At 39.0% G+C, this 17097-nt stretch overlaps 1 protein-coding gene across 13 annotated transcripts in view; it reads left to right on the forward strand.

Annotated features, from left to right (window-relative positions):
• LDAH (lipid droplet associated hydrolase) overlaps window positions 1-17097 on the forward strand; it is a 175189-nt gene that overhangs the window by 19854 nt on the left and 138238 nt on the right. For 2 of the 13 annotated variants that reach the window (XM_073335908.2, XM_073335910.2), the window contains exon 2: window positions 13968-14077. The exons of 10 other annotated variants lie outside the window; for them this stretch is intronic. In XM_073335908.2, coding sequence (XP_073192009.1) covers window positions 13975-14077 — 103 coding nt within the window. In that variant the 5' untranslated portion in view covers window positions 13968-13974. Of the gene's footprint in view, window positions 1-1772; window positions 1844-13967; window positions 14078-17097 lie in introns of those variants that run through there. One more of the 13 variants, XM_073335911.2, reaches the window with a different exon arrangement.

Raw genomic sequence — 17097 nt, forward strand, 5'->3', positions numbered from 1 at the left:
CTAGCTTCATTGAAATCAACGGGAGTTTTGCCATTGACTTTAGTGGAAGCAGGAGTTGTCCTTCAATGATCCAGTATAGCACTACAATTATAATTATGTTGAGTGACCTCAATAGTGATTGCTTATATTGGGCTTAGGGGCCAACTATTGTAGTACTTTTAACTTTCTTCTCTCCATCACAGTACTGTACTTTAGAGATAATGTTAATTGACTGAGAAACAGTGAGGCAATGAATGACCCTTCTGGTTTTCCAGTTCCTTTTCATGTGTTTGACTAAAAAATCTCTTTATTTGTAAGTATACTCTGCTGTTATAAATAACTACTCAGGGGCAAGTCCAAAAAATTAATAATTGTTTGGGGTATGGTGTATTTGGACACTAGTTCCATCATTAAAAATAAATACCCTGATCTTACTTCAGTGGTAGTTGGCCTCTTAGCATCAGGCCCGTAAATGTTAATTGTGTCAAAATACATTAAATATGCATTACTTCTGGACTGTGATTGGTGAAAATCATATTGTATATTAAAAAAACACCCAATGCCTTAAAAATGTTGTGTCCATTTCTATAGCAAAAAAGCATGCAGATTCCGTTGTTGGATTCTTATGCAAGGTTTTGGAAGCCTCCCCAAAAGTTCTGTGTATCTGATATTTCTGGGCATCTCTCTTTGGGACTTGGGCACTACATTTTGTGCGATACCTACTGGAGTTGGATGATCGTGTCATTTTAACACATCAGCTAATGTTAAACCTATCACTGTTTAACCGATAGTTGAGAAATACTGCTCCTAATAAATAAAAATCAGCTGTGGCCACCTTTTCAAGGGAACATCTGGTGAAGTAAGCACCAGCTAACACAAATAGGGGTGGCAGAATCTGTTCCTGCAGTGACCGCTGTATGGGCAGACCCCCGCTGAAGTCAGCAGAGCTCTTCAGAGGAGCAGGATTGGGACCAAAGTCTGTAGCATGCAATCTGCTTTAAATGGATGTACTTCTGGAAGGCCAGAAGAGACCTGCTGAATTAAACAAGTGTTCTCCCATATTGTAGATGCTTTCCTGAACATTGCTTCTGCGTTGAAGTGATGAAGACAGGGAAAGAATTGTTATGTGTGAGGCAGTGGAGTGGCAGCACTACATAGATATAATTTCCGAGAAAACCATTCTGCAAAAACTTTGTAAACATCTTTCGGCCAAACAAGCACCCAGAAGGAGCAAAAGTGAAATGTTCATAGCAACATTTGTCCTGCGGTCTGGGAGGCTTTACTAACAGCTGATTCACGTTTTTGCCGTTTATTTTCAGTACAAATTGGAAGTTCCCCTGACTGTGAAAATAACTTTTTTTAAAAAGAAACAGGTTGCTAAACAAAATGTTGGACTAAGGAATAATGAATGATGGTGAGGGCATTTCCTGGCAGTCAGTATCCAGCTGGAGGAGCTGAGAGCCCTTGGCTCTCCCGCAGTCCTATAACCAGATGATTGTTTTTTCCGTTTTCACAGTTTATAGTAGCTATAATGACCTCCTGGTTCCTAGCAGTTAACAAAGTACCTTCTTATGTGTTAAAAAGTTAAACATTGAATGACACTTTACCATGGATACAGTGATCTGTTTACAGGGCTAATCTTTGCTCTAGCAGTTAGCAGCTGTAGAGTAACCAACCAAGACTTGATTCTGATTAAGTATGTATGTATTAATTTCTGTTCAGGTGATAGTTAATATTTTTTTTTTTACCTGAGATGTTAAATATTGACTGAAGCAAAGCAGATGTCAAGTTTTTCCTCCAAGCACTCAAAAGCAAGGAAATGCCAGGAGTAAGGTTTCCTGTACAACCTTCTTTCGGCCCTCTTGTGAGTAGTATTATGGTAGTCTTTAATTACGTGATTATATGCTATTTTTTCCAAGCCCCTTTTCACCCCTGCTACTGCCTTCCCCTTCAGCACTAGCCTTAGCCCGTCTCCTGCCTCTCTTGTTCCCGTCCGTGTTCCTTTCCTTTTCCCAGCTCCTAGCTAGATCAAGAAATAGTTTTCCCCTCCCATGAAACTTTCGGATTTTTCAAAAATGTTCCCATTCCACATCAGAATGAAACCAAGACCTTTCAAAGGTTTTTGTGAAAAAAACAGAGAGAGATCTGCCCTAAAATAGCCAATAGCCAGGGGTTAGGGCACTCACCTGGGATGTGGGACACTCACTCTGTGCTGCTTTCCTCTATCCCAGGCTATTCTGGGGTGGGCTTTAACCAGCAATTAGGACCTGGACCTGGAAAGCCTTTCCCAATGGAAGTTTTTCCAGTACAGTCCCATGAAGAGTTTGGGGTTTTGACAAATTAGCATTTTGTGACCCCACCCCCTCCCAAAAAAGTTTTGTCTGAAAATTTCCAATCAGCTCTATTCTCGACCCCTTTTCCACCAGTTCAATTCTCCTGTGCCGTTCTCTCACCCCTGTGCATACGAGTCAAGGTGTTTCTTCTTCTCTGCCTGGGCACTGGCAGGGGGAGCACTGAGTGCACAGAGGAGACAATCCGCCTGCTCTCAGTTCTGGCACCTAGCCCCACTCTGGCACACAGCAGCGGAGAGGAGCAATTGCAGGAGAAGCCCTGCTCAGTCCTGGGATGGTACATGTCCGTTTGGTCAGTGGGGATGGTGCATGTACCATTTGGTTAGCATGTAGAGGCTGTGAGGGGGAGAGCGCGTGCTTGGTGTGAACAGAATTTTTAGAGAAACTGTCCTCCAGATTCTTAATACTGAGCATATGTAAAGTGCAGTTTTTTCAGAGGTTTATAACTAGGAATGATTTGGGCTCTTTTTAAAAATAAAAAAAAAAAAGACAGAAAAAGGCACATCGCTAACACCAGCATGACCCCCCTGCCAAATTTCAAGTCCCTGCTGCAAAGCATGGAGGCTCTAGAGTTTCTTGCCAAAACAATTGTAGTTGTAAAGGTTTTTAACATGGGCAAAACAACACCTTTTTCCCCTCACCTCGTTCTCGGAAGCAGCTGAACTGTTTTAGCTGAAACTTTCCAAAAAGTCTGGAAAGTGCCTTAGGCCGAAGACTGACATGAAAAATTTCAGCCCAAACAGTTTGGCAAAATTTTATATGTATGCAACTGAAAACGGTCTTATAATTGAAAGTATCAGGCAACTTTAACGATAGATATTGCTGCGTGCAGTGCCTGTAATGGGACTCCGTATTATATGGATGATTTTACGTTCTGAATGTCTACCTGTTGACTCTTGTTTCTAGCTCCACTAGTACAGTGACCCTGGACCCATGGCTTACTGCAATACCAGACTTGCCAATCCCCAGTATTAAAAAAACATGAGTCAGCCCTTCCCGCAGACCCTCCCCCACCCCAAATCATGAGCTCAACTTAAAAATCATTAATAATTTATTTTTAATGGGTTCTTTTGATTTGCCTTCTGATTCTTGGGCCTTGAGATTTCACGCTGTCAAGCATTTCTCTGCAACCATAAGATTTTTTTTTTTTTTTAATGAGCTGAGATTCATCCCTTCAGGATTGAACACCAAACGTTGTGAGAGACATAGTAAAGCAATGAGAATTGGTAGCACTGCAGAAATAATAATCTGAAATAGCTAGAAATCTTTCCATTATGGCTGTAAACTTTTAAGAAATTTAACAGTTTTCCCTTTGTAATTAACAGTAACAAACTGGCATTTTTAGCATGAAATGTCCCAGTCTGGTAGCAGCGGTTGATACAGGGCTAAGTGAGCATGCTGACCTACTGAGGCATGTGAATTGTTAGGCAGATGTTTCTCTCTAGGGGAAGGAGGATCTAGGGTATGGTTTGAGCAGTCCTGCGAGAGGATCCCTGGGAAGAGCATTTATTGTTTTTGTTTAATAAAGCAAAACCCCAGGAAAGGAGTGCTTGGGGTACTTGCCCACACTGTTATTCCAAAGGAGAGCTCTTATCCTCTCTCCCTCTTTCCACCTATTATAGTTTGTTGTGATCTGTAGCTGTGTCTTATTACAAGTTAGATTGTAAACTCTTTACGGCAGATTCTGCATCTTTCTAGATGTTTGTATACTGTTTAACACAATGGAACTTGATCCAGGTTGGGGATTTTGAGCACAACTGCAATAATGATGATGATGATAAATTAATGGAGAATATTAGGGAAAAGCCTTAAATCCATGGACTCTTTTTAGGTGGGATCCATGTGGCAGAGAAGTAATGGTGAAGAGAGAATGGGTTAACGCTGTTGAAAATGTAAATTGAAATGTATATAAAACCAAGTTTTAATGTCTACTTAGAATGTTTAATGTTGGATATTAGCTTCTTATATCTTCATTTATTACTACTCTGCAAAGTAGATGTTTCGTTTACTGGTTTTAACTTACCTTTGGAAAAGTCATGTTCTAAAACACTTTTTCTAAAAATTGGAAGTGTATCTAGTAACATTTTCTTGGTAGCTGATGTCTGCACTGCTAAACATGCAAATTGGATCAGGAAGGGTAGTCTGCTTTTAAGTCATTTACCTGGGGTTTTGGAGACCTGGATTCAGTTCCCTGCTCTGCGTGATTTTGGCCAAGTCACTTAAACTGAGATCTTCAGAAGGTAGTTATGGGCCTAATTTCCATAGATTTCAATGGGCATTAGGCACCTAAATACCTTTGAGGATTTGGGCATTAGTCTTACTTATAACTTTTTCTTATAGTTCATAGTACACTAATAATAGTAATTAATAATTTGTGCCTCCATTTACCAGCTGTAAAATGGCGATAAAGGCATTTCACTGCCTCACAGGGCTGCTCTGAACATATACTGAAGGCTGAGAAGTGCTGAGATGCTACAGTATTGGGGTCATATGCATATCTGTGAGAGATTAGAATACCCCAAAAGTTTGGAAAGCTTTACTTTGAATGTGAAATATAGCATGTGGTCCTATCTATGATTTATTTTTAGGATGGTTTTCATTCTTCGTTTCCATTAGCTACAGACTGGAGCAGGTAGAAAAATGAAAAAAACTTGGCAGAATATATTGGAGTCATCTTTGTTCCATGGATTTAGAAATGGAATGATGTTTTGGGTCCTGCAACTTTTCTTGAAGATTTTTCTCAAAATATTTAGATCTTTTGGTCTTTCAGTTTTGTTTTGTTTTGTTTTTTTCCACTTCCCACTGCTTTTCCTCTTTCCTTCTTTTTCATTTTGGTGTTGGATGCAATAGAATAAACGATGTCCAGGGGTTTTTTCTCTTTTCTTCTTTTAACAAACTGCAAGTTGTCCAAAGTTGAGGAAACTTTCAAAAGCTGCAAAGGAAGAATGAAAAAGAAACAAAAAAAATTTCCCACCATCATTCATTCTGTTGAATTCAGCAGGAAAACAGGGGGTAGGGGTGGGGCTGGAAGAGGGGTAAGAGGAGAAGGGACAGGAGGAAAGAAAAAAGTGTGTGTGAGGGAATGGCTAAATTTTTCATTTCCAATTTATTGAAAAACATTTTTAATCTAATTTTTTGTTTTGACCAGCTCTACTTATAACTTTTCCTCCCTGAATTATTTTCTTTACTTTGTTGTTTATAATGCTCTAGTAGCATTCATTTTCAATCTCTATAATGCCTGTCAGCCAAGGTTTTAAAAACATAAATTAACATCACAAAATTCCTGTGGGAAGTTTATAAAATGGTATTATATCCATATCATAGATGGGTAAACTGAGACATGGAGGGGTAAGTCAGTGGCAAAGCCAAGAACAGGACACACACCCCTTGCTCTGACCACCTGTTTAATGTAGTTTAACTGATTTAAAGTAATATCAATTTTATTTTTCATAACTCAACCTTTCTGTCACTGTAAGTTTTCTGCTTTGGTGTTGGCCTATGTATATAATTCAACAAAAACTCTATTAACTGTGGAACATCTAAGATAATGGAGCAGGCATTGAGAAAATCTGGGATCTCTGATCACCTTGCAATATATTCCCAGACACAAACATTCAGAATTAGGTGGATTCCCCCCTCCAGCCCATTCTCCCTCTAGCTTTTGTAAACTGTTTGAGTCACAAAATGATAAATAATTATTTCTGAGCGCTGGAATTTTCACACTTGAAAGGTTTGTATTATAGTTCTGTTCCTTTTATAGGGCGAGGCAGTGCAAGAAAGGGCAAAAGGGTGGCTGAGTAGTGGGTTGATGAAAGGAAAATCCAGGCAAGAGCTGAAGGGTGAGTCTTGCCCCAGAAGCAGAGGACGTGGAGCCAGGCACTCACTGGTCTGAACCGACTATAGTTAGTTTTAATGTAGATGATGATTCATTGTTCTGCTTATTAGAGTGATCTGGTGCATACTTTTCCAGTCTAATAAATTTCAAGCATATGACTTGTTTTATGTGTAATCAAATCAAACTGTTTTTAGAGTACAGAAAGGAAAGATACCAAAATGCTAAGGACCCTGCTCCTGCTCTCACCAGAGTTAATGGCAACAGGCCCAAGCTTTGCAGGGGATTTGGGAATATGTCCTGTATATTTATTTCCTTTTCATTGTTTAATCAAAACCATACATAAAGGGTCAAATTGCTCCCAGCTTTGACTTGTAAATATGGAAGGTGATTCAAAAATACTGCCTGATCCTGCACTCATTGAGGTTGATGGCAAAGGTTTCATTGACTTCAGTGGTGCAGGATTAAGCCCATGGGCAGTGTCTTACAGCTGTTAAAATGCATAGACTTTAGTGGAGTGAATCCTAATGTAACCATGATCAGCGGATGCATTTTTAAATAGGATTGTGCTTATCCACATTTGGTGCAAAATTTGTTTAACATCATGTTAGTTAGAATAGGTTGGTTAATGCATTCTCTAACTCATTACTTTTCCCCACTGTAGGCAAAGCCCGGACTGTTTTAGTATTAACACTTTTACTGCCATATACTCTTCTGAAAAAAGACCCAGTTAGAGCATATGCTCAATTTTACTACCATATACCTGTCCCATTAAAATCTGTGAGATTCACAGTAGTAAAGTTATGTATATTTGCAGGATCAGGGCTATCAGGGCTATACCTCATTCTAGGGAATAGCATCAGACAAAGTCATGAAAATTTATTTTTTATTTTGCGGTGTTGGTTTAGTGTAAAATTAGCAGTGGCGTGTACAATCTACAATAGCAATATTTAACATCATTTGGCTTCATTGAACTGGGGCCCACAGAGTTTGATGGAAATTTCTTGTTCTGTTTTAAGAAAATCTGTCTATTTATGTCTGTGTATTTATAAAACACGCAACTTAGTAAATAAATAGAGTACAGACTTATATAACCTCTATGCTGTTTAGCTCATTGCAGGAGTACTTTGTAATAGCTCCATTCCAAACATCCTAACTCTTGATTTCATTGATGTAAATAGGGCAGTTTTGTCATCTTTGTGGTTTTATACCAGGAAGTTTAGTTCATGGTTGATAACGCGTAATGTAAATCATAACATTTTTTGTGGTAAGGTGTGCTTGCACAAGTTTAATGCATTAATATACAAGAATCTTTTCAGATTTTTATTCTTTTATCCATGTAGAATACTCTCTTACTGGCCAAGTTTCCTGATCTGCTTGTTTGCAGTTGGATTGTTTCTAGGTTATTGGATCATCATATTGTTTTACCAGTATATGCAGTGATTTGGTAGTATTAGATTTCTTTTTTCATTGTAAGATTTAGCCTTTTAGGGAGCTCTTCTTACTTTAAGACTGTCACATGGCAGCTGCTTATGGTTTTCTGTACAACAAAAGATTGACATGCACTGCAAAGATGTTTTGGGGGCTTAGATCCTCATTCTGCCAGCACTTAGGGATGTGTGTAATTCTACTTGTATGAGTAGTCAGTGGGAATATTCATGTGAGTAGAATTTAGGTGTTTGCAGGATTGAGGGCCTTAGTCACTTGTCATCCTCAAAATAAAATGTTTTTAATTTTAGTAAATTCTAATGTAAAGTGAAGTACTTTTTAAAGCCTTCACTTCCATTCAATAATGTACAAAAATGGAAATATATTTCAATAAAATTTGAATAACCTTTTATTTTTGCTCGCTCTGGATTTCAACTTGTCAAAGAGGAAAGCGTAAGGAATATCAGAGATTGCTGGATAAAATCCAGTCAGCTGCTTTCACAAATTAGTCATTATATGAAGGGCTTATTACAGGTTTTTTGAAATGACTACATAAATAGATTTTTGTATTATAAATTAATTTGTTGGACCCATGGACTCGAAAACATGATTTCTTGTTTTTTCACTCCTATTAAGATACAGGAAGGCTAGGTCTGGAATGTGAGCCCCTGACACTGGTGAGCAGTTACTTGAATGAGTAGTTTAACTGAAGTCTACTGAAGGAGCTGCTTTTTCGAGTAACTACTCACCAGTGTGAGCAGGCACTTTGTAGTCTGACCGTTAATGAATTAAGTTCTATTTCCTGGTTCAGCAAAGAGCTTAAACCTGTTTAAATCTTTTTTGTTCTTCAGTAGGCCTTAAAGATGTGTTTAAATGATGTGCTTAAATTTTAAGCATATACTTAAGTGCTTTGCTGAAGCTGGGCTGAATCCTGCTCTCTAGCATGTGGGCTGAATCCTACCTATCAGACATAGTGCTTTCTGCTGTGAATAGTCACAGTGAAGTCCAGAGGGAAGTATTTGAAAGATCTCTCTGATCTTGCAACTTTGGATGTGAATGGTCATACTCTTATTAAAGTCAGAACTGGAGGTCAGAACATGGCCTTTATAATCTTCCTCTGTTAAGAATCTGTTGTTCTAGCTATGTGTTTTGTACAGTCTCTTTGGGAGGTAATTCTGTCTGCTATTTCAGTTTATTCTTCGTCATAGTCATGCAAGTGGCATTGGAAATCAGCAGTTTAGATCTTTAAATTGGTATGTAAAGCTTTGTAGCAGCTTCTTTATTATATCTTTTCTAATTTTAATAGTTTAGGGCTAGGTTCTACCACCATTACCCATTGCTGAGTAGTACCTCTCTATGCTAGTCCTCTGGATTTCACTTGGACAACTCACTTGGGGCGTGATCCAGAGCCCATTGTAGTCAATAGAAAGACTCCAGTTGTCTTTAGTACACTTTGAATCAGGGCCCTGTCGTCCCTGATTCAGCAAGGCACTTAAGCTTATGCCTAATCTTAAGCATGTGAGGAGTCCAATTGACGTTAAAATTGTTTTATCACTTGATTAAAGTTAAGCATGTGCTTAAGTATTTTCATCAGTCAGGGCCATAGAAAAGTGAATAATAATCAGGGTGAGTAAGGGTGGCAGAATCGCCCCTTCGTGCTATTCAAGAGTTATATCAATATTTTTTCTTGTGCGTTTGTTGTTCTGACAACTGTCTGTACAGTCAACCCTCGGTGTTGAGCGATGAAAGTGAAGTTTCTCTTTCCTTCCCTTCAGAGATTGCTACAAAAAGTGCTCACAGTCAGATGTTTATTGTTCACAGTTCTCACCATATGTTTTGCAGACACCGTTTATTACAAATCAAACAGAATTAACAACTGATAATAAGTGAGTCATGATTTTTGAATGTAGTGTTGAATGGATATGCCAGAAGATGGAGCTGTTTGAAAGATTAGCATAAATATGTTTTATCCTTTTGGAAAACTTTTTTGCTGCAAACAAAGGGAAAATCGTCTCCAGAGTGCACTACATGGGATGCAAGCAGTCATTGAAGGCATATATAAACTTAATCAAACTCTTTTGTTAATAGCTGTACTTCATGAAAATCTGTTTTCAGACATTATCAGTGGAGTGTAAGGAGGCTGAATTAGCAGAATGGTTGATTGGCTTCAGGCTATTTTATCATGCCAAACGGACTCCTTCCTTTATTCATATTGTGCCTTAAAAAAATGCTTTTTTGCAAAGCATATCTAATCTATTGCCCAATTCTCAAGTGTGGTATCTAAGTTGTAAATAATAATGTTCAGTGACAATTAAGTAACAAATTAAAAATAAAAACAATTCCCCCAGTAAAATATAATAGTAACACATCTCTTCCCTCCTCCAAAGGCATCTGCACTGCTGATCCCAAGATTGGACCATCACCCAAGTTCTCATGAAGCTGTAGTGTATTGTCTGACTTTTTTGTTGTAGTAGCAGAAGATCCTTGAACAACACCAGATACACTAAAGGCATTCAGTAAAAATAGCAGTAATCACAGTCCTTTGTGCTTCAACTACTCTATGTGTAAAATAGGGATAATAATTCATCTGTGTGGCTGAGTTAAATAATGTTTGTAAGGTGATGCTGAGATTCTCTGATGAAATCTAGATCAGTGCAGTTGCTGTTGATGTTTAAATAACTTACGGATGCTTTGTGTTTACAGGGTAAAAATAATGTCCTGTTCTGTTCAGATTTTTATATCTTTGGCTGAGTAAAACGTGAGGCCAAAGGACCCAGCTTGTTTCTGTATGGACATGTGCTATCTGATGTCTCAGCACCATGCTCTCTGTATTTACCCTAAGTACTGACCCCTCTTACTGTCATATCCAAGTGCCTCACAATCTTTAATGTATTTATCCTCACAACAGCCCTCTGAGGAAGGGAAGTGCTATTATCCCCATTTTACACAGGAGGAACTGAGGCACAGAGAGACTAAATGACTTGCCGAATGTTACTCAGGGAAATCTGTGGCAGAGAAAGGAATTTAACCCAGGTCTCTCAGATGAGCACCCTAGCTGCTGGTTCATCCTTCCTGACTGGCTATACCGCTGAGACTGCCGCATAGATATTCCATCATTAAACATGGCTGACTCAGCTCCTAAACCTCAGTTCTTTTAATATCCCTCTGAAGCATCTGGCATTGGCCACTGTTGGAAGACAGGATACTGGGCTAGATGGATCTTTGGTCTGACCCAGTATGGCTGTTCTTATGGTACTTTTTTGGTGGTTACTGCATACCCAGAGAATTATGTTAGGGACTGGCGAGGGGATTCTCCACACTGTAGAGTTCAGGGCAGTTAGTATTTCCGCTGTGATTAATCTGTTGAGAAGTCATAGATCAGCTGAGGGCAGTGTGGTGAATCTGCTAAGAATTAATCTCTTCTGCTGTGCGGGGATGGATGATACTCTCCAGAAGCAGGGAGGTTCCATGCCAGGTGGGGAGGAGTGGGTCACAAAGGGTCTGGTGGCCTTGGGAGGAGTGTGGCATTTGGAAATAGTTGGCATAATGGGGCCAAGCTGATGCTAGATCCTAGCACTTGGAGCACCTACAGTGCTTGCCTTGGCGCTTGTGGTGCAAAGAGCACACTACCAGACATCTAGAAGGTATGGGGGGGCACAATAGCACTCCAGCATCCCACAGGAAGGCAGTGATTGCTCCAGTTCCACCATCCCTCATGGCTTCTGCCAGAGAAGGTCAGCTTCGGTTTGGTTTCCATCCAGGGCTCCAGGGCAGTTTTGCTAGTGGATGCTGAACTTAGTACATGACGCACTGTGGGGCACCAGAGAGGTTGAGACCATATTATGCAGCCCCAATTGCCCCTTAGCAGACTTCCTGATGTTTGTGGACCTTAAGAAAGTTGGGGTAAATTTAGTCCATTGGCTTTAGTGGCTTTGCTGATATCAGAATGTGGCTCTTCTTGAGTACTTTAAACATAACGTGCCATAACTTGTACTGCGGAGCAGCGAGAGGAAGGGACTGATTGACAACGGGAAAAGAACCCCTACTGTTTTCTGGCAATTTTGATATTTGTACTTAAATGAAAGAACCAAAGGGAACAGATGACTCCGCGCAGTTCAGCTTCAAGTTAATGACCAGCGTATTCATGCAGGGAAAATACCTCCCTGGAGAGCAAAATAACTCCCCCCGCCTTCCCAGAATTACAAGTTGAGGGAAATAGATAGTTAAGTTATTAAGAACACAATTCTCTGCTCCTGTGAGAGATACCGTACAGGTAGCATCCTGCTGATTCCCATGCTAACTGAGATGCATTGCAAATGACTGAATTTTGCAAACTTATAAATGAAGGGAAACAGACGACAACAACAACAAAAAGCCAGTGTAAGTCTTCCGTCTGCCCCCAAGCAGCAACGCTTCATCTTTTATAAATATACATCACTAACATGGTGCATATTAAAGCTGGCTAACTGATAGCTCTCAAAATGTAATTGTGGACGAGGAATCCCCATCGAATCGGTGTGTTTCTAGTGGGGTCCCACAGTGGTTCTTGATCCTGTGCTATTTAACATTTTTATTACTTACCTAAAAAAAAACATAAAATCATCACTGCTAAAGTTTGCAGATGACACAAACATTTGGGAGGTGATAAATAATGAAAAGGACAGGTCATTAATTCAGAGCAATCTGGATCACTTGGTAAGCTGGGCTCAAGCAAATAATATGCCTTTTAATATGGCTAAATGTTAAATGTATATCTCTAGGAAAAAGGAATGTAGGCCATACTGACCGGATGGGGGACTCTATCCTGGGAAGCAGTGACTCCGAAAAAGATTTGGGGGTCATGGTGGATAATGAGCTGAACATGAGCTCCCAGACTGATGCTGTGGCCTAAAGAGCTAATGCAATCATAGGATGCATAAACAGAGGAATCTTGAGTAGAATTAGAGAGGTTATTTCACCTCTATATCTGGCACTGTTGCAATTGCTGCAGGAATACCGTGTCCAGTTCTGGTGTCCACAATTCAGTAAGGATGTTGATAACTTGGAAAGGGTTCAGAGAGGAGCTGAATCTATTTAGCTTAGCAAAGAGAAGGTTTTGGGGAGTCCTGATCAGAGCCCCCAAGTCCTTACATTGGGAACAAATATATAATAATGGGCTTTTCAATCTAGCAAAGAAAAGCTATAACATGATCCAAGGACTGGAAGTTGAAGCTAGACAAATTCAGACTGGAAATAAGGTTTAAATTTTTAACAGTGAAAGTAACTAACCATCGGAACAATTTACCGAAGGTCATGATGGATTCCCAATCAGTGACAATTTTTAAATCAAGATTGGATGTTTTTCTAAAGGATCTGCACGAGAAATTATTTTGGGGAAGTTCTCTCATCTATGTTATACAGAAGATCAGACTAGATTATAACAATGGTCCCTTCTGGCCTTGGGTTCTATTAATTTCTAGACTTTTTTGAGTCATTAGGAGAGCAGTTCATGATCTTGTACCTATTTTCTGGGCCAATTTATAATATTTTTAATCAAAACAGTGTGCTTTCTCTGATCGGCACTTCCACAGTACAACTGCAGGTAAACATAACTTGCATAATTATAATGAGACAATACTCACTTTGCTGAACCTTATTAAGCTTTGTGATGTGGTGGACAGGTAAGTAAAGTGGGAATAATTACACTTATCCTCCTATATCAAGTGTTTTGAGATCTACACATGATAAGCACTGTATGGGCTTCAGTGGAAAGACTCCCATTGAGTTCATTGGCTTTTGGATCAGGTCCTAAGAGTGCTAAATATTTGAGTAATACTGTACAATCTGACTGTTGCTGTGCTTTGTTCCAGCTGAGTCATTACACCGGCTTTCACTGCGTTTCAAGAGAAGAAGAAAAAAATCTTTCATTAAAAATAGACTATGCATATTCCATGCTTTCTTCTTCCTCGGGCAGAGAGAGGCCTATGTCAAATCTGAGTTTGGGATGCTACTTTTGTTTCCTTCCCCAGTGCTGCAGAAATCCTTCTGATGGGGCCCTGCAGGGAGTGGGCTTTGTCAAGTTTGAGAGGGCAGGGCAGGGACCGGAAGGGGAGTGACATCTGTGCTTTGCCAGGTTCTCCTGCTACCAAATCAGAGGGATAGACATTTTGCATTGAAAACTTAATGCACTTTCTCTCTCTGCGGTTTGGATTGCCTCCGCCAATGGAGAGGGTCGTTGATTGTGGGGAACCTTTTGGAAGGATAGCTCCCGCAGGATTGGCTGGGCAACACAGCAGAGACAGGAGTGGGAAAAGCCCGTTTATTATAATATAAAAGGTTAAGAATTTTCGAGCCATCCCAGGGAGATGTTTTTAAAATAATGGTATGTTTCTCATCAGGTGGCCCATGAAGCAGAAGGAAAGAGGAAACTACCTGCTGTTAGATCTGGCTGTGGAGGGAATTCAGTTTTGGTGGAATCAACATCTTGCATACATAAGAAGTTTAAAATGTTAGTAACTGCAGCATCAGTATATAATGTAGTTCTTCCTTCCTGGTCACTGCTGCTGGAAGTGCCTGAGCCTGATATAGATCTGAAGTGACATTTAATACTTTGACCTGCTGATCTCTTTAAGTCACAGAAAGTAAACATGTCTTCCACTCTCTGAATCTAATTAACGAATAGGTCAGGCCTCATTCATCCCCTGGTATAAGCCTGTAGGAGTCTGGGATAAATCTGACCCGTTATTTTTTTTTTAAATGTTCCAATTGTGAAAAACTGACCAAGCCAAAAATTCAAAGTCAAGGCTGCCAATCTGTTCTTTCCTTCTCCTGTACTGGAGTGTTGCAGTGCTCTCCAGTGAGTATGCTAGTATATATAATGGACAGCCACTCCTTAGTCATTCCTAAAGAAGTAAAAACTCTCATAATAAATAAAGAATAACTTGCATTTTCATCATGTGTTTCCATCTCTCAGTTTTAAGTTTTAGTGCCCATTTCTAGTACCCAGGCTTCATCAGGTCAAAGCACTAATGAGTTCACAAGCACTGATGAGTTTAGGTTTGCAACACTCTTGCGTGGTAGGGCAGTATTATCACCCCCATTTTACAGATGGAAAAACCGAGGCACAGAGAAGTTGATTGAGATGAAAAAGATCACTCAGGAAGTCTGTGGCAGAGCCACTAATAGAAACCATCCTTCCCCCAGTTCTTTGCCTGAACCACTGATGTCAGTGGGAGTTTTGACTGAGTTGAGAGTCAGTAAGGAATACAGGTGTGAGTCCGTTATTAGACTTTAGGGAGCAAAGCCTAAGGTATTATCTTTTCTTTAGGACTCAGGAGTGAGAAAGGATGACAAATTGCCTTTTAACATCTCTGTAAAGTGCCATGGTCCCTTGAAAGTTTTGAATATACTAAAGGAATCTTCTCTTTTTTTAAGGAATGCAGACAAAATTTTTCTAATTCTCTTCCATTATTAAAGTTCGTTCTTCTATGCATATGCTTATTTTATGTCTATAAAGTGGTTTATACTGAAACTATCAAAAACACACACACTTTCCAGTTTTTGTCATTCAGGCCCTTGGTACAAGGTTGGGAGACCTTCAGTTTACATTTGAAAACTTTTAAGTTCAAAGATGCAAAAAAATTAATTGCTTTCTCCCCCACCTCCACTTAACCATGAATTCCACACGAGTGATGGATAAAATCATAGAACCACTTGGTATGCAATGTATCATATTCAAATAATATTGTGAGTAGATTGGTTTTTTTAATGTTTTTTAGCCATAACTTCATTGCCTTATATTTCTCTCCATTGAATTGCATAAGAGTTTGTCTGCCCATTTGTAGTCTGTCCATCTCCATTTGGATTTCTATTGCCATCTTTCCTTGTATTGGCTGCTACCAGTTTTGTTTCATTGGGTTATTTTTTTCCAACTTGCTCCATGCACTTTATTACAAATTATTGATATACTGTATAACCGGATTCTGCCCAATATTAATTTTTGTGCCATTTGTGAGTCTCTTTTCTTCATTTCATACCTTTCATTCCCAAGAAGATTGATTTCCCCTTAGATTTGATTCTGCCACTGGCAATGCTCCCATTGGCCTAGGACCCAACCAAGTTTGGGAAGACTGTCATTGGCCTCAGTGGATTTTGGATCAGGCCGTTTGAAAGGAGTAGAATCTAGCCATATCCTAAGTAACACCCTACATCACATTTACTGGCCTCCTAATTTTATCTTTTGTGTGATTATATTATTTTAAAAAACAAACAGATAAATCAAACTGAGTTCTAGCTTTGAAGTCAGTTCCTGTGCTTTTTGGTCGAGGACTAGTAAACCTAGAAAAGATTATTTGGAAATGTTTAAAGGGCATTCACAATTAGCCATTTGGAATATTTTTCCAGAATGCTACAGTAGAACCTCAGAGTCACGAACACCAGAGTTACGAACTGACCAGTCAACCACACACATCATTTGGAACCGGAAGTGCAATCAGGCAGCAGCAGAAACCAAAAAAAAAAAAAAAAGCAAATACAGTACTGTGTTAAATGTAAACTACTTAAAAATTAAGGGAAAGCAGCATTTTTCCTCTGTATAGTAAAGCTTCAAAGCTGTATTAAGTCAATATTCAGTTGTAAACTTTGGAAAGAACAACCATAATGTTTTGTTCAGAATTACAAACATCTCAGAGTTACGAATAACTTCCATTCCCAAAGTGTTTGTAACTGAGGTTCTACTGTATAAGGAAGATAAATTTCATAAGATCATGGGCTGATCATTGTCCTTCAGAGAATAAAATAGAAAAGTAATTGGATTACCTCAAAACAGACCTCAATACAGATTGACTAATATTTATTTTGTATATATTTTTTATCAAATATCTGGGTTGTTTTGTTGGTTTTTTGGGTTATGTGTTCTTTTTCTCTTTCATTATCTTTGTATATTATCTGACTCAAAAAGTAATGCAGAAACTAATATTAAAAATACCGTGGTCATTCAGTATGGTGCTTTGCTTATTTGAAAACAAGACTTGAATTTGACATGGTTTTAGATTTCAAGTTCATTAATTTCAAGGAAAAAAAAGTTTATACTAGGATTTATTAAACTTATTTTCCCCTTATTCTTGTGTCCATAAAAGAGCATTCATCCTGGGCCAGGTCTTCAGCTGGTATAAATCAGTGTAGCTCCATATTGAATGTTGCATTTACACCTCATTAGGATCTGGTCCTATATCTTTTTACTTAAAATACATAGTACTATTTAGTGTCACCATCTGACTTTTGAGTGTTTACATATTAAGTCATTCAGTGGCCCTTTTTGACATTGTCGTTTCTGCAGTCTTGCTTAACAAACCTTTTGCTGTACCAAGAAACATAATTAAAGGTTATAAATTGTTTATTTGCTCTGGGGGAAAAGGAGAAAAAGTTAATAAAGCTTAACCCATGTGAAGTTGTGGGGACCACCTTAAGAGACTACTGCATCCTGCTAAACTTTTATGCTGTCTGTTTGTCAATCTGATAGGTTCCTCT

The sequence above is a fragment of the Lepidochelys kempii genome, chromosome 3 (assembly GCF_965140285.1).
Source record: "Lepidochelys kempii isolate rLepKem1 chromosome 3, rLepKem1.hap1, whole genome shotgun sequence".
Classification (NCBI taxonomy): Eukaryota; Metazoa; Chordata; order Testudines; family Cheloniidae; genus Lepidochelys; species Lepidochelys kempii.